This window comes from Psammomys obesus, unplaced genomic scaffold (assembly GCF_907164565.1).
Source record: "Psammomys obesus unplaced genomic scaffold, mPsaObe1.curated_primary_1811, whole genome shotgun sequence".
In the NCBI taxonomy this organism is placed as follows: Eukaryota; Metazoa; Chordata; class Mammalia; order Rodentia; family Muridae; genus Psammomys; species Psammomys obesus.
The window spans coordinates 1,293,096-1,315,671 of NW_026591560.1; the positions used below are offsets into that span (position 1 = coordinate 1,293,096).

At 57.2% G+C, this 22,576-nt stretch overlaps 1 protein-coding gene across 4 annotated transcripts; it reads right to left on the reverse strand.

The window, feature by feature from the left end:
* Window positions 1-1,704: 1,704 nt before the first annotated feature.
* Window positions 1,705-20,752, reverse strand: Cdc42bpg (CDC42 binding protein kinase gamma). 4 transcript variants are annotated; one of them, XM_055610476.1, is made up of 37 exons: window positions 20,464-20,752; window positions 17,977-18,068; window positions 17,811-17,894; window positions 17,362-17,457; window positions 16,855-17,003; window positions 16,342-16,435; window positions 15,999-16,199; window positions 15,656-15,904; window positions 15,191-15,270; window positions 14,111-14,199; window positions 13,927-14,007; window positions 13,623-13,729; window positions 13,348-13,527; window positions 13,065-13,157; window positions 12,799-12,920; window positions 12,642-12,714; window positions 12,333-12,439; window positions 12,141-12,255; window positions 11,691-11,839; window positions 11,525-11,613; window positions 11,243-11,295; window positions 11,055-11,150; window positions 10,919-10,978; window positions 10,593-10,698; window positions 10,203-10,336; window positions 9,982-10,121; window positions 9,806-9,887; window positions 8,953-9,169; window positions 7,170-7,232; window positions 6,461-7,060; window positions 5,521-5,618; window positions 5,340-5,424; window positions 5,109-5,229; window positions 4,890-5,007; window positions 4,612-4,729; window positions 4,421-4,509; window positions 1,705-2,837 (listed from the first exon to the last, which is right to left on the reverse strand). In XM_055610476.1, exons 1-37 carry the CDS (start codon window positions 20,621-20,623, stop codon window positions 2,781-2,783), a joined length of 4,647 nt encoding a protein of 1,548 aa, XP_055466451.1. In that variant the 5' UTR covers window positions 20,624-20,752; the 3' UTR covers window positions 1,705-2,780. The 4 variants fall into 4 exon arrangements, with proteins under 4 accessions (XP_055466451.1, XP_055466450.1, XP_055466449.1 ...); XM_055610475.1 differs by having other exon boundaries at window positions 4,421-4,506; window positions 11,055-11,153; XM_055610474.1 differs by having other exon boundaries at window positions 11,055-11,153.
* Between the last annotated feature and the right edge of the window lie 1,824 nt (window positions 20,753-22,576).

Genomic DNA, 22,576 nt, shown 5'->3' on the forward strand with positions numbered 1-22,576 from the left:
GTGTGTGTGTGTGTGTGTGTGTGTGTGTGTGTGTGTGTGTGTGTGTGTGTGTGTGTGTGTGTGTGTCTGGCCTACATGTCTGCATGGGGAGCAGGTGCATGTGCCTGTTGGCTCTGTCTTCAAGCCCACACCTCACTCCCTGCAATCTCACTCCCAACCAGATGGTGGCACCCCACCTTCTTGGCCTACTTTCCCTCCAGCTTTAGGGCCTGTCCTGGTCCCAGGGTGCAGACCTTACCTTCCGTCTCTGTCCAGCTCAGTCTGGAGGCCTGGATCCTGCCCAGTCATGGAAACCCTGGCTAAGAACAAAACACCTGTAAGGCCTTCCCGCTTCCTCAGATGCCTTAACGTGAACGAGCCCTGGAGCCGCAGAGGCCCTGGGCAGGCCTCGGATCCACACCCACCCTCTCCACTGGCTGCGCCTTCAAGGTCGCCTTCTGCCAATCGTAAACCTGAACTTTAATGCTGGCTGGGTTTGCACAGGAGGCAGGAAAGGGAAGGGTGGGTACAGAGTAAAACGAGAGTATTACCTCCAGACCTGCCCTCCTGCTCAGCCAAAACTGTCTTGGGCCGGCTACAGCTGCCAGGTAGCACAACTGTGTCTTCTGATGAACGTGTGGGGCACTAACCCCCCGCTGCTAAGATTCTGGGGTTCCACCCTCCTTGGGGAGGCCCCCTAACACTGCCCGCATATCTGTAAGCCATCCTCTCATTATCAAACTGTGCTCATTAACCCTATTTGAGCATGTCATCTGATTCTTGTTCTTAAAGGTTTGCTTGTTTGTTTGTAGACAGGGTTTCTCTGTGCAGCCCTCATTATCCTGGAGCTCAATCTGTAGAGCAGGCTGGCCTTGAACTCAAGAGATCCTCCTGCCTCTGCCTCCTGAGTGCTGGGGTTACAGGCCCCCCCCCCCCCCAGTTAAAAGGTTTATTTTTATTTTGTGCGTAGGAGTGTTTTGCCTGCACGAATGTAGGTGTAAAGTGTATCTGGTACCTGGAGGTCAGAAGAGGACAACAGGTTCTCAGAAACTGGAGTTAGGGATGGCCGTGAGCCACCATGTGGTCGCTGGGAACTGAACCCAGGTCTCCTGGAAGGCAGCCAGTGCTCTTAAGCAATGAACCATTTCTTCAGCCCTTATCATCCGATTCTCTAAGACACAGGCCAGAGGTCTGGCTTGGTTGGTAAGATGCCTCTGTGTAAGCATAAAAACCTGAGTTTGAGAAGCCAGGTGAGAAGCTGGCATAGTGGCACATCTCATAATTCCAGCTCTTCCGAGAGGAAAATGGGCAGACTCCTGGGATGTACGGGCAGCCCGGCCTGTGCCACCAACCCCTGGAGAAGGAGAGATCCCATCTCAAAACCCAATGTGGCCGAGTGTGGTTGCACACATCTTTAATCCTAGCACGTGGGAGTCAGAGGCAGTTATATCTCAGTCATTTTGAGGCGATCCTAGTCTACATGCTGAGTTCGAGGCTAGCCAGAGATACATTAAGACCCTGCCTCAAAAACAAAAACATAGACAGCACCCAAAACCCACCCAAGATTCAGAGCTCTTGAAAAACATGAAAAGTTGCCTCATGGTCTTCTTGAGGGCATGCACACACACACAGAGGCCAGCTTTTAATTGTCTGTGATCTCCACTGCTGCTCCTACCTCCCCCTCCCATCTCTGCACAGCAAGACAGACGCAGGCGGGGAGGCCAGCAGCTTACAAAGTTGACTTTATTGGTTTCTTGCCACATGCCAGAGCATCAAGGTCCATCCCTCCCAGGAATGTGGCATTCAAGGAGATAAATACTTATTTTATTCCCCACATTGGAGCAGGGCAAGGTTTAATAAAAATAGCAATATAATAACAATAATAATGACTGTGATCAATAAGAAAATGCCCCCTATGTTTCCCTAATACACTTGGTTGAAGCTTCCAGAAAAGGACCCTTCTTGTTGGGAAGGGCCAGAGTGTGCCTGGAGATGTCCGTAGCCCCCTCAGGGTGTCCATCTCCCACCAAGAAGCCCTTATAAATACCCTCCCATCCCCTCCCTGCATAGGAACCATTTTTCCCTGGACGGATAAACTGGCAACAGTCCTGCTCTCAATCTCAAGGCCCAACCCAGAGAAAAGTTTCTGGGTCTAGGTTTTCCCCTAGCTTACACTCCCTCCTCTCTCCTGCCTCTCCCGAATCTTCCTCTTCATTACTCATTTTGTCCTTCTCTCCACTTAGATTAACATCCGTCTCCTTCTGATTACATCACTTCCTCTTCTGCTTCCTTTGCTCCCTCGCCTTTCTCTTACCTCTTTCACCTGCACCATTCCTTCTACTTTTCTATCCTTTCCCTGTAAATCAGCGCCCATACCCCAGCCCGGCCCTGAGCAGAAAGACCTGATGGGCTCCATCTCGGCCTCAGCTGAGGCCAGGCTGCAGACAAGACACGGAGCATACTCCCAAGATCCCGTTTCTCATCCTGACTCCTAACAGCTTCCCTGGGCTTGGGCCCATGAAGCACAACTTTGGCACAATCTTCCCTGGGCACCAGAGCCATGGCACTCCCAGAGGCCAGTGTAGGCCTGTGTTGGAAGCCCAGGGGAATAGCAGGATGAGGGCAAGGAGTCAGACCCCTATTCATGGGGCCCCAGGCATGCCCTGCTCTTAGGCCCCACCCAGGCTCTCCCTGAGTCTGAATGTCAACATGTCCCGGACCAGCCGGAGTATGGCATCACACAAGCTCTTCGCTTCCTCAGCACTTCTGTCTTGGGAATGGGTGGGCACTGCCAGAGGGCATCAGGGGGTGCTCTCTGACTCAGGGTCCAGGGGTAGACTCCTGGGCCGCTCTGAGACCTGGGAGGAAGAACAAGAAGTCAGATGGGAAGAAGGACAGAAGTCTCTTTTCTCATGGTTTCTAGTGCCTCCCAGAGGTCTGGAAGGACCTAGCGTTTGCAGTAGGAGGACCCTAAAGAAAGTTTCACTGGAGGTGTTGGGGAAAGTCCCCAAAGAATCCAGAACTGCCAGGAACAAGCCCAGTGTGTTGCTCACTCACTCCATCCCATATTCAGCCAAAAGCATGCTTCACTCTAGGCAGAAGAATGAAATCCAACCACCATGGCATGGATCCCACAGCTAAGCAAAGAAGACAAGCATGGAAGAAAAGTCATAGCACAAATGGTGCAGAAGTGCATGCCTGCAATCCCAGCACTCAGAAGGTGGAGGCAGGAGAATCACATGTTCAAGGCTAGCCTAAGTTACATGAGACCCCTTTAAAAAGGGGAAGGAAGGAAGGAAGGAAGGAAGTCAGCCATAGCATAGGAGAGGGTAAAGGAGGTGTTGGTGGCTTGTCCGCTTGACCATGTGGACAAGAATGCTTTGAGGGTAACAGTGGCATGCAGCCTGGGCACTGCAGGCAGGAGACACATGAGAAGGAGAGGTAAGAGCGGGGACAAGGATTTGAGTGTATGGAAGGAAATGGCAGGTTGGGGTTCTGAGTGGCTTTGTATGACTGGAGTAGGAGGGTGGGTGGAGGCAGTTAAGAGGCATGGCTGCAGGGCCAGTGGGAGCCTTCCCAGCTCCTCTCAGGTCTTCCCCTGACCCCAGACAAAACAGGCTGCTCACATATGATTTCTTCCCCACCTTTAGGCTGGGTCTCAAGAATGTAGTTCAGGCTAAGCATGGCTGTGCATAATCTTTAATCTCGCACTTTAAGCTTTAATCTCGGCACTCAGGAGGCAGAGGCAGGGGATCTTTTTGAGTTCAAGGCCAGCCTCATCTACACAGTGAGTTCCGGGACTAAATAGAGAGAACCTGTCTCAACACCCCCGCCATAGAAAATGATGGCTCAGTAAAAATGATTGCCACACAACCCTAATAAGCCTGAGTCTGAGCTCCAGAACCCAGGTAAAAGGCCAGATGCAGTGGCCACATCCTTGATCCCCGCAGTCCTGTGGTGAGATGGGGAGCCGAGACAGGGGTGTCAGCCGGAAGTTCGTGTGCCAAGCAGCCTGAAGCACACGGAACAGAAACAAGAGAGACCCTGCCTCGGAAAGAAGGTGGGAGGAAAGAACAGCTCTTGGAAGTTGTCCCCTGGCCTCCTAGGGTGCCGTGCCATGTATATACCCCCACTCACACACCTTACACACAGCCCAGGAGCCGCTGTTCTGGGGCCCTCCTCCCATGCATCTGCTGCATGATGGGCAGGTACCGCCACCTCACACAGGTGCCACACTGCCACCTTCGTTTTTCCTCCCTCATTGGGAGGACACAGCTAGGGACTAGAGAGCCAGAGCTGCAGATGTGTCCACATGTCTCCGGGGGCAGAGGGAAGTGGGTCTAAAGATCTTATGTGACCGTTTCCTGTCCCAATGCACAGCTTAGCCGGAAAGGGCCTAAACTTTGAGTTGGGGGGGGGGGAGCCCCACCCAATGGCTCACCTGTATCAAGGATGCTGCAGGACTCAGGGACCCCTGGGGACAGGACACTGATTCGCTGGACAGAGATGTCCAAGGTTTCCTCTTCACTACTGGCAGGAAGAGGGAGACAGAAGCGCAAACGCCTGGGTCAGACCTAAAGGCTCGGAAGGAGTGGGGCATGCAAGTGCTGGAGGCTGCATGGCTGCCCTTACGGGGGTCTGTTTCTCCAGGGAGGCCATCACTGCCCATGGACGCTGGGCGCCGCAGTGCCTCTGAGAAGCTGTGGGGACGCGGCGGTCCGGAGCTGCGGGCACCTCTGCTCTTCTGTTCCTGTCAGGAGAGTGCAGAAGTGATGGGACCAGGAAGCTCGGTCCATGGGAACTCGGCTTCTGGCTGAGAAGGACCTGCCTCAGCAGCCAAGCAATCAACAAAAGCCCGTGATTGGCTCAAGCACTACAGGGAGACTTGTGATTGGCTCCTGAGGACTCACCCTGGTCCCGTCCCTGGTGCTGGGCCTTCCGTCTGTAGGGCCCACGTGTACCAGGTGGTTGAAGTTGGTGGGCGGTGAGATGAGCCTGGAGCGCACAAAAGGGTCCTTCAGCATCTCCCTGCAGGCAGAGGGGGCGTGAGGAGCAGGGCGGCAAACTTGCCCCGCCCCCAAGAGTACAAAGCCCCGCCCAGCAGCCGGAGCCACGCCACACATGCGCACCTGCGCTGCTGCTGTCGCAGTTCATCTGACACCCGGAAGAAGAAGCGGCGCTTGCTCTTGGTTCGGAACAGCTGGCGCCGGCTGTTGTCCGTGAGGTCGGGAATGTCAAACTCGTCCTTCTCTGTGGAAAATCAGGGAGCTGCTTCCATGTCCCAGCTGGCTGGCGCACGAGCTCACACGTGTGCACAGGTGAACACACACACAGATGTAAGCAGGCATCCACTCCCTCACCTGCCAGCGGGTTCCTGAGGTAGGTCAGGCGGACCTTCTCCGTGCCATAGAGGAACAAGGAGCCTTCTGGATTCAGGGGTCTCACCTGAGGCAGAAAAGACAGAGGTCAGGCCACGTCCCCCACCCACTCCCCCCTCACCCCCCCCGCCCCCCCACCCCTGTGTTCCGGGTGGACCTTCACCTTCTTGAGCGGCACAGTCTGCACCCATTCTGCTCTCCTCACGTCAAACACATCAATGGCGTTTTCACTGAACACTGTTAGGTAGGGCGCTGTGTAACCTGCAGGTGGAAAACAGCCCGTTCTGGGCAAGCCAGGCACACACCAGGCACCTCTCCGAGCCTGTTTCCTCGGCCCCACAGACAGGCCTGCCCCACCCAGCTCCCTACCAGATGAGCTAATAGCCAGCACTCACTACAGGCCCACACAGTTCCAAATGCTTGGCGTGTTTGTCCTCTCTTAACTCTCCAGCAGCTCTAAGTAGGAGCAGGTACTACAATCACCCCATCTGGGACATTAGATGAGGTAATGGAAATCGCAGGGCAAAGTAGTGGTCAAGGTTGTATAGCTGGTGAGGGACAGCAGGACACCACTGGGGGCAGTCTGTGTTACACTTGACCCCAGCCTTAGCACATAAAGAACACTGCCCACCCTTCCTAGCCCCCACCGCACGCATCAGCTACAGGTGGCCCCGACACAGGCCTCCGCTCCTTTCACTTGTTGATTCTCCGGAGCAAGTGCAGCCTCCAGGGTGTGCCTGCCCAGGCTGGTGCTGGGTGAAGGAGCCAACCTCAGCCTGCTCTACAGGCCCCAGTGCACAAAAGCAGCCACAAAGTGAGTGACGGACAAGACCCAGAACAGAGGCCTGAAGCAGGAGGTGGAACGAGAAGAGAAGCCAGGGAGCAATAATGGGGCGGGGGGGACGCCAAGGCAGCGCTGACAACAGCAATCGTGATGGGCATTTCTGGAGTGGCAAACTGAGGCTGGCCAGGTCGGGAATGAGGTCAGGAAGAAAATCAAAGGCTAAGAAGAGGAAGGGCCTAGGCAAGCTACTCAGGACAGAACAGGGTGGCAGGCCCTCCAGTGCCTGAGCCCACCCTGCCGGGCCCTCTACCAGCCTTACCCCAGCCACTGGGTGCCGCTGGCCACAGCAGCTCGTGGCTTCGTGACTTGCGGCCAGCGCCATCCACGTAGACACCAGCAGTGGCGAAGAGCAGCAGGAGCTCGCTGAGGCTGAGCTCCACCACACCGAGTGCCTCGCCAAGGCCTCCGCGGGATGCAGGCAGCTCCTCGGCCACGAGGCCAGTCCCCAGCGCCAAGGGCGCAGCCTCATTGAGCAGCGGGTAGAGAGCGAAGGTGCCCGCGGCCCCCACACAGAGCCGGTCACCCAGCAACCCCAGGCTCTGCACGGGAGCTGGCGCGTGCAGCTCTCGGATGCGGCGCTGCCAGGGGCCTGGGCCTGGGCCCAGCTGGTAACAGAGCACCTGGCGCTTGACTGCCACACAGAGCACTGGAGTCCGGGCCTGAAGGATGCGCCCGGCTGCCAAAGTCTGACAGCCTCGGGACTCGGGGATCTTGGCGCCTGCCACCTCAGCGTTCTCCAGGTCAGCCAGGGCGAAGAGGCGCACGCTGGGACCACGGCCGCAGAGAACAACCAGCAGGCCAGCAGCAGAGCTCACAGTCAGCCGCTGCACCCGGCGGCAATCTCCGACCTGGAAGATGTCTGTGGTGTTGGTCAAGAGAGAGGAGCAGGTGGGTGAGAAGCAGCAGATGCCCATGGTCCTGGGTACCCCGCCCAGGCCCACACCCACCCTAGTCCAGCCTGGTGGTACCATTGCTGTGAAGGTGGATCACAAACAGCCCCTCCTCAGTGCCCAGGGCAAGACGCTCTTGGTCTGTAGAGGAAGAGGGGTCAGAGGTCAGAAAGCTTGTCCAGTGACACCTGCTCTTTCAGTCTTCAGCTTCTCTTGGAGCAGCAGGATTGGTGAGGCCGCACATTGTCCACCCACCCCGATTCTTGGCCCTTATTGCTCACAGTTTACGCTGGTTCTGATGGAGAACGGCCTTGGTGACAGGGGTCAGGGAGGGGCTCACTACCTTGCATTGTGGGATTCTGGGTAAGCCTCACTCTCTTTCCTTATATAAACTCAGGGCATTACCTTTTTTACAGAGCTGCTATGGGGAGAGAGGACAGAGGAGGGCAAGTGCCAGCAAGTACCCAGCTCCATTAAACCTCCATCTCTGGTTCCTCACTGACCCAGGAGACCCACAGTCTCTGGGGTGGCTCCTAACCAGAGGACCTGCAAGCTGGAGCTGGCTCTGGGCCTCAGCTGCAGCAGGAAGCCAGGGAGCTCTGCCCCTGCCCCAGTTGTCAGTTACGGAGAGAGAGCCCTAACTGAGGCCCAGGCTCCAAATGCAGTGAACGCTACTTGTGCCTACCCCCTGGCTCACCCAGCTGCCGGGAAGAAAGTCAAGACAAGAAGTTTCATTTGTCTTTCTGTGGAAACAGTGTCTTGCTCCATAACCCAGGATGGTCTACAACTCATTATATAACTAGCTCAAGCTGGCATGAATTTTAAATAATCCTATTTCGTTGTTGGTTTTGTTTTATTAAAACGGGGGGCTGCATACAGTTCAGGCTGCACCTGACTCACTACGTAGGCGAGGCTGGTTTGGAACTTCTCATCCTCAGCCTCTCCCAAGTGCTGGCTTTACAGGTGTGTGCAGCCACTCCCAGAGCCGACTTGGTTTTGTGTGTAATTTTCTTTTAAGAATTATTTTATGTGTGTGGATGTTTTGCCTACATGTATGTCTGTGTGTCACAAGTGGGCCTGGTGCCAGTGGAGGACAGAGAAAGGTGTTAAATGCACTAGTGGGTGCTGGGGATTGAACCCCAGTCCTAGCAGCCATTTTTTTTTTTTTTTTCTGTTGTTGTTTGTTAGCTTTTTAAACTACTTATTAGCTAAGGATGATCCTGAGTTCCTGATCCTTCCCCTTTGATCTTGCAAATGCTGGGATTATATATAGGCACCAAGCCATGCCTGGTGGTTTTGGCTTTTTGAGACAAGGTTTCCATATGTAGCTCCTCTCAGGCTGACTTTAAACTCTGTAGCCTTCTGCCTCAGCCTCCCAGGACACCTGTTTCCCCCTAAAACCGCTGTCCTTTCCACTTGTTTGAGATTCTCTTAGAAAAATGAAAACCAGCTGTGCATTGTGGTGCAGGCCCTTAACCCCAGCACTCTGGAGGCAGAGGCAGACAAATCTCTGTGAGTTCCAGGCCGGCCTGGTCTACACAGTGAGTTCCTGGATGGCCAGGGGTATGCAGAGAGATCCTGCCTCAAACAAAACAAACAAACAAACAAAACCAGAACAACAGCAGCAAAAGAAAGAACCAGAACCCACAGAAAGGAAATGTAAAGAAGCCAGACTGTCTGGCTCATGACCCCTCGCTCGCTCACCCCTTGCAATAGAGAGGGGGACTAGGGGCTACGCACCTGTGCAAGGTGGCGCCCATAGCTGCTGGCTAAGAGAATGGTTACTACATTTGTGACTGGCCTAGGCCAGTGCCTCCCTACAGGCCGCTCAAGAGTGACAGCCCCTCAGCGCAAGACTTACCAATGATAGCAGCGCAGAGCGTATGAGGCAGCAGCGGCAGCCCGTTGTCATAGGCCTCCTTGAGTGTGTACACTGGTCGGGGCCTCGGATGTGCGTCCAGCAGCAGCCGCTGCAGCTCCCCCAGCACCTGAAGCCAACGCTCCCGCTCCCCCTCATTCTCTGCCAGCAGCAGCACAGTACATGTGCTTGGTGGCACCGTCAGCTGGGAGGCTGTCACCTGTGGACAGGGAGTCAGGCTGCAGGGCTACAGCCGAAAGCCATCCATCTAGCCTCCTTTCCTCAATCACCTTCCTCCTCGGCTGCCAGCTAGCCGGTGGCAGTGCTAGACAGAGACTAAGCCAGGCAGGCACACTGGCAATTCCAGAGCTCAGTGCAGCACCATAACAGGGGAAAGATAAAGATAAGCGCCTTGGGAATGCAGCGTAGAATCCCTGAAGCAGGCCAAAAGGTGAAGTGATAATTGCCCTGGGCCCAAGGTACTGGCCTGGAAGGTGCTAGCAATTCTGTACACAGGAATGAGACCAAGAGGAGTTATATATGAATGCAAGGCACTCTGGGAATTGGAAAGAACAAGGTCTGGCCAGAGCAGTTAGGGACTCCAGGGCTGACGGCTGAGGAGGTCTGCAGGCTCAGATGCTGGGTGGCTCAAAGTGTTACTTGAGAGCCTTGTGAGGATACTGGGAAGCCGTCAAGGGCTTTAAACAAAGCAGGAAATAGCTGGTTTGTAGCGTGGCAAGCTCATGGTGGCTATGGACAGACAGTATGTGGAAGTGAGGTGGCTGGCAGACAGACAAGACAGGGCTGGCACGGGGAGGGAGATGGAGGTTAGGTCCCTTCTGCCCTGAGCACTTACCCTAAAGATGCGCGGCAGGTCCTTGGATTGGGCATGGATGACATCTGAGGCCAAGACAGGGGTGGCTGAAAACTGGGGATCCCTGGGAGGTACAAAAGACACATGAGAGACTGGACAGGCCGTGAATGAACCCCTCACCACTTGTGACTTGTCCTGTGTCAGTACTCGGAACCTACCTCAGATCCAAGGCCTGCAGGAGGACCCCACTGGCTAGGCTGCCCCGAGGGTCAGGAGCATCGAACAGTAACAGGCGAGAGTCACTGAGGGCAGCATACACACGCTGCCAGCCCCGCCGGACGCCTGAAGGCCGTGGCACCTAGCGGGAAGGCAGGCATGGAGGGCTGCACTGGTCCCTGGCTCCCAGGCCCGTCCTCCTCATCCCTTCACCGCAGCTCACCGACAGGAAGCCCTCATAGGCAGTGCCTGTGCCTGTTTCGGGGTGCACCCCCAGGGCTGTGCGGAGGAGTTCAGGGGGCACAGGGCAGGGTGGGGCCTGTGGAGCACAGGCTGAGTGACAGAAGTAGCCGCAGGCTGTGGAGACACGGGGAGTTTTGGGGGGGATGGAGGTCAACCAGTCCAGGACAAGGACCCAAGCCTTCCCAGACAAGCTCCCTTGGGGCTAATGACATCGAACTGTCACGCACTGTCATCAGGTGGGAAAGGAATAACTGAGTAGGGGAAATTTAACCGTGGGGTGATGCTAGGTTGAGGTACACCCTGGGTGTGTCAGGGTCATATCCCGGGGGCTGTGGTGTAAGGAGAGAGCCTGCAGGAAGAGGGTTCTTACTGTCACAGCCGAGGCCCTGGCGGCCCAGGCCCAGCATCAGCGAGGTACAGCGGAGACACTTGGTAGGGGATGGGAAGCTCCGGAGACGGAGAGTGTGTGCGCCGGGCTGTGGGGGGTACGTGCTGTCACCATCCTGCCGGGGTCTCCCAGCACCCTGGGCACCTCCTCAAAGGGTCGGGTGGCCAAGAGGCTGCGCCCGGTGGCAGTGTCAACTCTGAAGAGCCTGTGAGGCCACCTCAGAAAACCACCACCAGCACCACCCTAAACATGGCCTGCAGGGGTGAGGAGGAGCTCAGGCCTACGCCCCTGCCCCTCTGGCCACTGACCTTAGCAGGGGGGCCTTCTGCAGGGGCGGTGGCGGCGGCAGGCACTCTGGAGAACACAGTCTGTAGAAAGTAAGTGAATGAGAAGGGAGCGGGCAGAGGGCCCAGCCCCACCTCAGGACCTCCTGCCTGTCCTCACCCCCATGCGCAGACTGCGGCGGCCCTCTGGCCTCAGCTCGGCTTCTGCTCCAGCCCTTGGGGACTCTCCTGAATTGCCAGGGTCCTTGGCGGAATCCTTCTGGGGATGAATGAGGATGGAAGAAAGTCAGAACCACCATGCTTCTCTCCAGGACCTGTCCCTCCTTAGTCCCTCTGCCTGGATCTTACCTCTGTGTTCCAGAAGGACAGGAGAGGGATGAGGGAAGTGGAGGGCTTGGCATCTGTAGACAGAGGGTAAGGTAACTGATGTTGCCCCAGGCTAAGGAACCAGCGGTGGGGTGGGGGGAACCTGTTTCCATCTCAGTAAGATACAGGAAAGCCCACAGGTGGCGTCTGGGGGAATCTGGCACACAGCAGTGTGTGGGAGGAACAGACTGCTCTCATACGCGCACGGCTGTTGAGCCTGGAGTTGCAGACTGGCTCCAGGGGAGGCAGTCAATGGGCACTCACCCCCTGGTCCACGGGCTTGAAGCTCCTCCCGAAGCTCAGCCACCTCCTGCTGCAGGGCCTGGCTCTGCTTCTCAGCCTCCTGCAGGCGGCTGGGGGAAGAGGAGGCAATGGCTCAGCACAGCCTCTGTGTGACCTCCACTCCTGTGGTATCTGCCCATGGCCTCACCGTTCTGCCTGCAGCTGAGCCTCCTGCACCTGCGTCAGCCGCTCCTGCAGACCCTGCTTGGCACGGATCTCGGCTTCCAGTGCCGACTGAAGCTCCAGGCGGGCTGAGGCCTCCATCTTCTGCAGCCTCCGTGCCTTCCACTGGTGGTCCTGGTAGCAGCCAAGGGTAACCCTGTAAGGTCTCTCTGGGACTGGCAGCTTCTTACCGAAGCATCTAGCCCCCATGCCGCCTGGCCAGACCCAAAGATCTCACTGTTCCTTTCCTCACCCCTTGGCGTAAACCTGGAGCTGGGGAGACACAGCTCAGAAGGTAAAGGTGAGCTGCCAACCCTGACAACCAGAGTCCAGCCCCTGCGGGCCACATGGTAGAAAGACAGAACCTGCTCCCAAGAGCTGTCTTCTGATGTCTGCACATTACACACACGCCACAGCTCATCTGCATGGGGCTCACCAGAGGCCGGGTAGGGAGCGTTTGGGTGCCCACATTCCGCAAGGACTCCAGCTCCTCAGCCATCTTAGTAGCCAAGGCCTGCAGGTAGCCTCTTGAGACCTTCTCGTCATTCACCCTGAAAAGAAATGGGCTGAGTGTCATGGTCTGGGTCCTCCGCCAAGCTCAGGCCCCACCAAGCCCCATGGTACCCACCAGCTGAGGATGTCAGCGATCTGGGCCTCCCAGTTGCTCTCAGTCTCCCGCCGTTCACCCTCCAAACGCTTCTTGCTCTGTAACTGCAGCTCCAGCTCTTCTGTGAGCTGGGGCCGCGGAGGAAGGGGGGGCTCAGTTCCTAGGGGCCCTTGGAGCCCCGGCTGATCCCTGTGGACCTTCCCACAGATCACCCACCGTTCTGAGCCCTGTTTCCCTCCATGCTTCTCACACACCACAGTGTGCTCAGCAGCTGGGACCCTGGAGCTCTGCCCTGACCCTGCTGGCGCCCAGCCTGTCCGCCCTTCTCACCCGCTCCTGCTCCCTGCTCAGCCGCTGGTTTTCCTCCTGCAGTCGGCACAGAACCTCTTCCTCAGCGCTGACCCTAGGGAGGAGAGGCCGGGGAGATGGAGTCGACTGCCAGCCAGTGCTGCCCTGTCCCCTCCCAGCCGCCCTCCCACGCACTCACCCTTGGCTGCAGGCGTGCTCCAGCTGCTTCCTCAGAGCTGCCACCTCCTTCCTCAGCTGGGCCTCTTGAGATAGACACTCAGCCGATCCCATGCCGTTGGTCTCAGGGGCTGCATGGACGGTCTTGACAGTGTGGAGAGGGGGCAAGGCAGGGGTTTGAGAAGCCATGGTCCACCCTACCCTGGGACAAGGGTTTGTGCCCCTAGGACTCTAAGGAAGTCAGGCTAAAGGAGAATCTCTCTTGCCCAGGGGGAGAAACCTCCATACCTTGGACTGGGAACACTGCTTCTCATGGCTTTGTTTATATTGTCCCTGGAGCCGTGTCACCTCCTGACTCAGTGTGGCCACCTGGCCTTCCAGCTGTGGTGGGGTAGAGGTACGATGTCATTTTGACCCAGACTCAGTGTCATCCAGAGACAAACACAGGTGGCCTCAGGTACTCATCTCTCCAGGCCCTGTCCAGCGTATACTGGCCACCCAGGGGTGTCAGGGAACATGGGCTTCCTTTGAACTGCTTGCACCCCCCTCCCCTCCCACTATCATCACTAACCTCTCTCCGGACAACCCAGGCTTCCTCCAGCTGGGCGCTCAGAGCCTGGATTTGGCTGGCTGTGGCTGCCTCTCTCTCCTGGGCCTCCCACAGCCTCCGCAGGAATTCTTCCTGCCGGTCCTGGGCTTGGCACAGTTCAGCAGCTTGAACTCGCAACGCTGTCTGAGCATCAGTCAGCTCCTGAGTACCAGGGCAGGAAGGACAAGGCCAAGTCAGGGCAGTGACCTTGGAGACAGGGAGTCCTGGGTCACTCGCCCTCTTCACCTAGTGTTCACCTGCTGGAGGCGGTCCTTCTCCTGCTGTAGCTGGATGTCTGGGCCTGGGCTTCTGGCAGGGAGGCCATCAGTCTGGGAGGAGGAGGCCTTGCTGTCCCTCAGTGTCTCTGTCAGAAACAGTCAATGAGACTCCCACACAGAACAACCCACCTCACCGGGGCATTCCAGGAGCAGGATCTCACAGAATCTTCCCCAGAGCCAGGGGAAGGTCTACTTCCCCACAGTCACACGGCATACAGAGCGAAGGGGGCAGGGCTGGGATCCAGGAAGGATCTAGGCTGTTCTAGGAACAGGAAAGGGATACCTGCCAGTCTCCCCTGAAGAATCTCTACTTCCTTCTGCAGCCACGCCAGCTCCTGGGGCTGGGAGGGGCCATGCAGGGCTTCTGGCAGGAGAAGGGGCTCTGGGTGAGCAGACAGGCCTGCGACTGCAGCAGTTAACCCCCAGCCTGGCCTGACACCCTCCGCCTTGCCCGGCTGCCCCTGTACCTTGACTGAGCTCCACCTGCTCCTGCTCCACACGGTGGGGTTTCCACTCTGGGGCAGCCACTAGCTCAGTGCTCTTCCCACCACCAGGGCTGAGAGAGGACAAAGGAACATGGTTGGCAGAAAACCGCCCTCAGGTACCAAGGGTCCATCCGTCCAAGAAACACCCAGGGCACATGGCTCCAGAGCCAGGCCAGGACTCCATGCTGGAGACTAAATCATTAGACCACGCTTTGCCTTTGGGACTGTGCAAGCTGGGTAACCTTGGACAGTAATGGGTAACACCTGAGCCACAGTTTTATAATAGGAAAATGGAAGTTACAAGGCCTTGCCTGGCAGTTGGTGACGTACACCTTTAATCCCAGTGTTTGGGAGGCGGAGGCAGGCAGATCTCTGAATTCAAGGCCAGCCTGGTCTACAGATGGGAGTTCCAGGACAGCCAGGAGTACACAGAGAAACCCTGTCTTGAAAACCAACCAACCAACTAACCAACTAAACAAAAACAAGCCTCATCCAAAGGCTCACCAGGAAGCTGAGCTGTCTTACCTGGTAGGAGTGTCTATCGTCACACCTGACCACCTGATTCCATCCCTGGGACCCACAGGGTGGAAGGAGGGAACTGACTGACTTCCGAAAGTTGTTCTTTGCCCTCTACATTCCCACACACATAGAGGTGTATTAAGCAAATAAATAAATGTTTGAAAAAAAGGAAGAAATCAACAGAGGTCACAGGTGAGATGAGCCTGCTGGTGCTCATCCAATCCTCAGCACCTCTCAGACTGCCCTGCTCACAGCATCCTTCCACCTGGGTCTTTCTTGGGCCTCAGGCCAACCCCAGGCATTGGAGTCGGTAATGCTCCCAATCATTTTACAGAGGCCAATGGCCCTCCGTAGCCTCTGCTCTGAATCTGGCGCAGTCAACAGTCTGTCACATGGGGCACATGTCCCAGGGGCATAATCATGACTTTCCTTTGAGCTGAAAAGTGCTTGTCACATGCTGAAGCCATTTTTGTCCCTTCCCTCAGGGCTCTGATGAGCTACGTGTGTTCCCAGCTTCCCAGCAGGTATGAGGATCAGACTCACCTGCCTGAGGTATAGGTGAAGCCTACAAATGGCAGGTGGTGGCCCGAGAAGGCCCCATGGGAGGATGGTGGCAGCGTCTCCTACAGGAGAGAAAAGGAGAATCAGGGCCACAGACCGAGTGAGCCAGAAGAGGCCCGTGAACTCGGCATTTACTTGGGTATATACCTGGGGAAAAACCCAGCCCCATCGAAATGGACCACAGTGCCCAGGAGCCTTTGAATTCAAGGTCTCCTAGAGGCCGCAGGGAATTTCCTTCCATTCGTCACCTCTGGTTAATAGGATAACGGCTAAGATCAAAGGGCTTTCATTTGGTACAATCCACCACACAGAGGAGCCAGCCAAGGTGAGCCATAAGGGTCCAAAGGCCTCACCCCAGACCTTTAACTGCTCTACAGAACATCTGGGATAGGTTCCCACAGCCCAAAGGGTCAGGCCCAGCCCCCGACAGAGACACCTGTCACTCACTGGATGGTTGGGAGTGTCATCATCCACATCGAAGTTGGAGGTATCCACAGGCCCGAGAAGCTCGGGGATGTAGGGAGCCGTGCTGGTGGCAAGCCTCTCCCAATCCACGCCTTCAAAGAAGGGGTGGTTCCGGAAGTCGTCCAGCCCACCCCTACCTAGCCGCTCTTCCTGGCGGCACAGCAGCTGGCGGATCAGGTCCTGGGCACTAGCAGGCACATCGGGCACATCAGAGGGGAACTGCAGGTGATCCTGTGGGTCAGAGAAGGAGGCAGGTCAGCTGGAAGCCCGCCTTGCTCTGCAGTCACCTGCAGTCCCGCAGCTCGGGGGTCCCAGACAGTCAGACCTCGTGGTTCATGATCTTGCTGTAGGTCTCTACCAGAGACTCTGCATAGAAGGGTGTTTCCCCGAAGAGCAGCTCGTAGGCGCACACTCCCAGTGACCACCAGTCACACTGTGGGCCGTAGTGGCCCTTGCCCTCTTCCATGGCCTGTAGGATCTCAGGAGAGATGTAGTCCGGGGTCCCCACCGCGACTGATGAATCCACCTGTGGCAGGGGTGTTGGTGCCATGAGGCCACGGGACTGGACCCGGCTCCCTACTGCAGGTACCCTACCTGGAACCTGACGGCCCTGCAGGCCCTGCACGTGGCCTGCTACCCTCAGCTCCGACTCTAGGTGGGCTCCTTACCATGCCATTGTTGTTAAGACGCAGGCAGGAGCCAAAGTCGGCCAGGCGGATGTGGCCATTCATGTCCAGCAGGACGTTGTCAGGCTTGACATCCCTGAAGGAAGGGGGGAGAGTGAAGGGCTTGATCTGTGTGTGTTCAGGCACATGCTCGTGTGCACGCTCACGCATGGTCCTGTGTGTTTGTGTGCACGCTCACACATGGTCCTGTGTGTGTACGTGTGGAAGTTAGTGAAAGCAAGCGCAAGCGTCGAGGAAGAAATGGGCAGCCAGACTGAAGGAAAGGGTTCCTAGAGTTGATTCTAGGGGCTTCAAAGTGCACTGGGGGAGGAGGGGCGTCAGATGTCCCCTGAATGGACACCACACCACGTCTCTGCCACCATGAGGTGGGTGGGTTTAGCTGGGGGCTTACCTGTGCTGAGCTCTGACTTCCTCATCTGTAGGCTAGGCACAGTGGCAAGCCCTACCAGAAGGCTTCAGGGAGGAGGACTGGGGTGGCAGAGCGTGGGGGCCCACCTGTGGACATAGCCCAGCTGGTGCAGTGAGTGAATGGCCAGCACCATCTCAGCCAGATAGAACTGCGCCAGCTCCGGTGGGAGGCGGTCCTCAAAGCGGCTCAGCAGGGTGAGGAGATCTCCACCAGCATAGTAGTCCATCACCAGGTACTGGAGGGCAGGAGGTAGAGGAAGAGTCAGACTCAGAGCAGGGACCCCATTCAACCCCACAGTGGTGCTTGGGGGCTCTGGGAAGACAGCACCGAGTAGGGTCCCTGAGGACCATAGTGTGGTTAGCTTTTTTTTTGAGACAGGGTCTCACTATGTGAGCAGGCTGGCCTTGAACTCACAGAGATCCACCTGCCTCTACCTCCCAAGCGCTGGGATTACAGAGGTGCCCCACCACGTCCATCAGGTGGCCAGCTCTTTAGGAGAGCTAAGGAAGGAGGCTGTGGGCCCAGGAAATGGCGGAAGCACAGCCTTCTCTTTTCTCCCTGGCAAGGCTCCTCCACTACCCGAAGACCCTCACCAGATACTCCTCATCCTGGAAGGCGTAGTGCAGAGCGGTCACCCAGCGGCTGTCTCCCTTCACTAGGACGTCTCGCTCCTCCCGGAAACAGGCCGTCTGAAGCAAGTTTGGAGAGCAGGGGGTGGGCTGGGATGAGCTCCCCAGAACTCCCCCTTGTCCAGCTCAGGGAATGGAGGACTCAGAAACACAGAGGCTCTGATCAATGGGACAGCTCTACTCAGCCCGAGGCTGGGATAGCCTTGGACGAACCTCAGCCCAGCCTTTCTGGTGGTGGGCCTCAGTGTTTCCATCAAAAGAATGGGAACAATCCCTTCATCGCAAGTAAAGTTTACTGTGAGGGAGAGGAGACAGGTGACTATAGAGAGCGGCATCTTATGCCCCGCCCCTTCATCTGGCAGCAGATACACCTTCCCTACCTCTCTGCAGTGTGTATCTGACCCCAAACTGACCTCAGCCCTCTTCAGCATCTCCCACTTATGCAGCATCTTCATGGCAAAAATCTGGCCACTGTCCTTCTGCCTCACCACGGCAACCTGATGGCGCGAGGCAAATACTGGGTTAGACCAGGCCAAGCGCAAGGTTCCCTCTTCCTCACCCACCCCAAGACTTACTCACCTCCCCGAACGCCCCTCTGCCGATCACCTTCAGGATGTCAAAGTCATCTCTCTGCAGACGCAGCTCTTTCACTTTTGTTACAAAGGGGCTGGCTGAGGGGACACAGTGGACTCAGAGCTTTCTCCTTGAGACTTGCTTTCCCAAAGACAACCCAGCCAAGGGACAGATCAGAGACAGGGCCCATTTGGTCGTGAGAAACAAGCATGGAGAGGGTCCTGACTCAGTGGACCACCTGAACTCAGAACCTCCCTGGGCCCTTGCTCCAGACTTCAGTAGCCTCTCTCTGAGGCACAGAGGGACCTTGTGGTCCTCCCCAGCCAGTCCTGGCTGGCCAGGTCACCCTAGAGACACTTAGGATTCTACTCCCACCCCTAGTTCACAGCCTTTGGCCCCTCAAAGCCAATCTGGGAAACTGGATAGGTGACATTCTTTGTCCTCAGAAAGGCTTCTCTGCCATTCAGAAGCTGTGGGCCTGGGTCTGGGGACCCCGTGGGCACAGAGCGGTTTGGCTGGAGGTAAGGCCCAGGGCAGCCCCCGAGGGCAGGGAGGATGGTCTCTGCAGTGCCCCATAAAGACAGGCTTCTGTGCTCCCTGAGTGGGGCCCCTGGGTCCGGAACAGATACCAGTCTGCTCAGGTACTCACAAGACACAAAAACAGGGCCAAAACCTTCACCTGACGCCCGGCGCCAGCACCTGAGGGCGTGAGCACACACGAGTCCTCCCAGGCTGACAGCCCTGCCACTTGGAGCACTGCCTCCCTCTCTGGATGGGGCTCATACATAGCCAGGAACCTCCTCCTGCATCACAGTGCACCCCCTCCTCCACAAGGGCTATGTCCGGCCACTCCCAGACACTCCAGAGAACTGGAGTGGCCTTAGGCCAGGGGGAAGGGCACTGAGCCTTGGGAACTGATGAAGTGACTTGGTCACTGAAGTGACCAGCGAGACTGGGGGACATCTATGGTCTGGTGCCTTGCCTCAGTTTCCCCCTGCCAGGAGGTAAAAACTCCCTGCCAGCTGGGCGGGCCTGTGGGTGGGACAGAGAGCTGCTCCACAGGTTTATCAGGCAGAACCCCCACAGCAGAGGCGTGTGGAAACCTCGCTACAGAAATTAATTGTCTCTTCCCAGGTTTATTATGCACAGAGCTGGGGAGGAGCAGCCAGCAGCCTGTAGAGCTGTCAGAGGTGACCACTGGCCACACAGGCCACACTCAGGGCCCAGAACCAAGATGATCCAACCCCCTGGACGGGATACCCAGTACCTTTGTCTTGACAGAGGGGGCGGGGGCTCTGGGCAGGAGCAAGGACAAGTTGGGGCAGGAGAGGCATGAGTCACGCCTGGCCTCGGAGTTACCTCTGGAGATGTCAACAGTCCCCTATGTTGGGGTCCCAGGCAGAGGTGCCAGAGGCAGGCAGGGAGAATATACATGCATATAAACACATACACATACATACATACATACACACACATACACACGCACGCACACACACACACACACACACACACACACAGGTGCAGGTGTCATGTGGAGGTGTGATAACTCAAACATACACATAATACTTAAGAGTCACAGAGAAACAGGCAGGCGACAGGGGCAGGGCCCTCTAGCTGCTCTCACCCCAGGAAGAAATGACACTGGGCGGTAGAGCCCCAACCATACCTTGTGCCTGCCCACAGCTTGGGAGTGCTGGGAAGGCTGGTCACCCACTGGGCAAACACCCCACCTCACCCCCTCTCCAGGCCCAATTCCTATGCCCTCCCCTCTAGAGCTTGGTCAGGTGTGTCCGGGGACCCCCTGTGCTACTACCAGCCCCCACACTGGGTTTAGGGTCACCCTAAGTCAGCCATTCCCAAGGACACAGACGAATCAAACAGGAAAGGGTGAAGATCCACTTCTAACTAGGCTCCAAACCCCACAAAGGGGCTGAGGTTGGTCCTTAGTCCTGGCTGGGGATTGGGGTGAGGGGAACTTGTCTGCAAGGTGAAACGGGAGGGTTCGTGAGTGTGTGACAGAGCTAGACAGGTGGGAGGGGTCCCAGGACAAAGCGCCCATCTCCTGAAGAACGAAGGAGATTGAGAAAGCCTGTATGTTTATGTGACACAAAAGCGGGCGTCCGACTGAGTGCGTGTTCTGGGTGGGGCATGAGGTGTGACGTGTGACCAAGAAATCCTGTAGGTGACCGCTGTGGAAGATGTGTATTGGCGACAGACGCATGGGGTCTGCGGCTGGGAATGAGAGTGTGCGTCAAGGGTACGTTGTGGTTGTGTACCTCTCTCTGCGCCTGGGAGTCTGAGGGAAGGTGCAGGTGAGTGAGCGGGCTGTGCAGTCCGACGGCAAGCGTTAGGTACAGCGCAAGGAGTGAGCGTGTCTTCCGGAGGAAGTTTCTGGAGTACGCCATCCCTGGGAAAGGCTCTGGGGGTATGGAACTCTTGACTGTTGTCCCTCCAGCCTCCCTTCCCTTCCCGGGTGCTGCCCTGACCACTCACCCCAGCTCAGAAACTGCGCCACGTTGCGCTCCCGGCGCAGGGGGGCGCTGCTGAGCTCGTGGTGCAGCCCCAGCAGCAGATCCAGGAGGCCGTCGAGCCCCGGGCTGCCACCGGCCTCGCCCCGTACCAGCTGCTCCAGCTCACGCAGCCGCTGCTCCATGGCTGCGGCCGGAGCCCCGCAACCCGGGCTAGAGCCAGGCCGCCCGCATGCCCCGTCCGCCCGTCCGTCCGTCCGTCCGGCGGTCCGTCCGTGGTTCCGCGGCTCGCTCTGCGCGGCTTCCCCCCGCCCTCCCGCCCTCCCCGCTGTCACCTTCCTCCGTCGCCACCCGCGCTCCTTCACCTGGCCGCCCGCCCCGCCCTCCAAGCCCGCCCCCGACGGACAGGCAGGTGAGCGCCGGCCAATGGGAGCCGCGGCTGGGGATGAAGGTGGGGAGGCGGGGGCGCGCGGGGGCGGGGCCGACCCTCGGCCAGGAAGTGGGAGGGCGGGCCACGAAAAGTAACTCCTGGGCGGGGTTGGAGGGGGTCCGTTGGGGTCGCAAAAGGCCCATCTGATCCCCGTGCCGTCCCAGTCCCAGCCCCATCTAGACCCTCACGGAGCGCTAACCTAGATGGGGCATGTCCAAGGCATCGCAGCTTCCCGCTCGCCCCGGCCAGCGGCCTGTCCCTTAGTCAGGCCAGAGGGGCTAAGGACGGCTGCGGCCCTGGAGCCGGATGGGAGTTGTAGTCCGCTCTCGCCCGGGTGTGCAGGCCACGCTAAGGCCACACACCCACCTCCCCAAAAAAGTTTCTGAACTCCTTTAAATCGTTAAAGATCACGCAGAGACGTGTAGGTGAGGTCCGGTGGGCACGCAGATGAGTACACTGAGGTTTTGGAAGAACGAAGGCTGAGTGTGTGTTGGGGGGAGGGAGTGTCTCTGAAACTATATCCTCTTGGTAGACTAGGTGGGACCGCTTTTTAAGGCTTTGGCGGGAACAAAGCCAGCGGCCTGATCAGGAATGTGGAGGGCGCGAGAGAGTCCAAGATGGGCTGAAGGAGGCAAAGAAGGGCGGGCGAGGTGCTGGCTCTGTCCAGCGAGGTTTCTGATGTCTGGCCAGCTGTGGCCAGCTGTGCTGGTCCCGACCGTGGGCCTGCTGTGTTCTGGTGTCTTTAGACAACTCATTCTTTAATTATGAGACCCATTTAGGGAGTTTAGGGGCTTCCCTCCTCTTCCATGCTGGAAACTGGAGACATGACATCAGGTTCCCAACGTTGAGGGAGGAAGCAGTTCTGAATGTTTGCGGGGGGCAAATTGAATTGGACACACCGTTCCCACCAAACAGGGTTTAGAAACACTGCGGAGGGTGGGGTGAGGGGAGTGGAGAATGCCTTTAATCCCAGCACTTGGGAGGCAGAGGCAAGTCGATCTCTGTGAGTTCAAGGCCAGCCTAATCTAGTTAGTTCCAGGACAGCTAAGGCTGTTACACAGAGAAACGTGTCTGGGGGAGAGAAAGGAGAAAAAACCAAAACAAAACACGGCAGGTCTCTCATTTGATCTTTGCAGACACTGGCGTGTATTTCTTTCCCCTGGGAAGGAGACTCAGGATTTAAATTCAAATGTAAGCAGCCTTGGCACTCCTGCCGAGTTGAAGGAATGGGGGTGGGGGGGCAGACAGGCGGGAGTTTGGATTTGTGGTTTTTGTTATTGTTGTTTTATAGCGTCTCATATAACCTCGACTGGTCTGGAACACACTATGTAGGAAGAATGACCCTGAACTCTGGAGTCTGCTGCCTCAGCGTCCCAGATGCTGAGATTACAGGGTGGCCTGACGGAGCCCTGCTGGCTATCATCTGAGGGATTCTGAGCCTTCCTTGGCGCAGGGTAGGAATGGGGCCCACAGAAAGTTAGCCACAAGGCGGCGCCAGAGACCGGGGGAGGAGCCGGCGTCTGGTAGTCGCAAATTCTGTTTGGAAAACTTGGAGTCTGGGACCAGGTCCTGGAAATGCTGATTCTCTCGCCACAGGGGTCAGTCAAGGGCCAAGTGTCCAGACCTCAGGTCTTGGTGCACTCCCTGCATCAACTTCTACAAGGCCCTCAACCTCCCTGAAAGCTAAGAAAAGCCGAGAAAAGCGCAA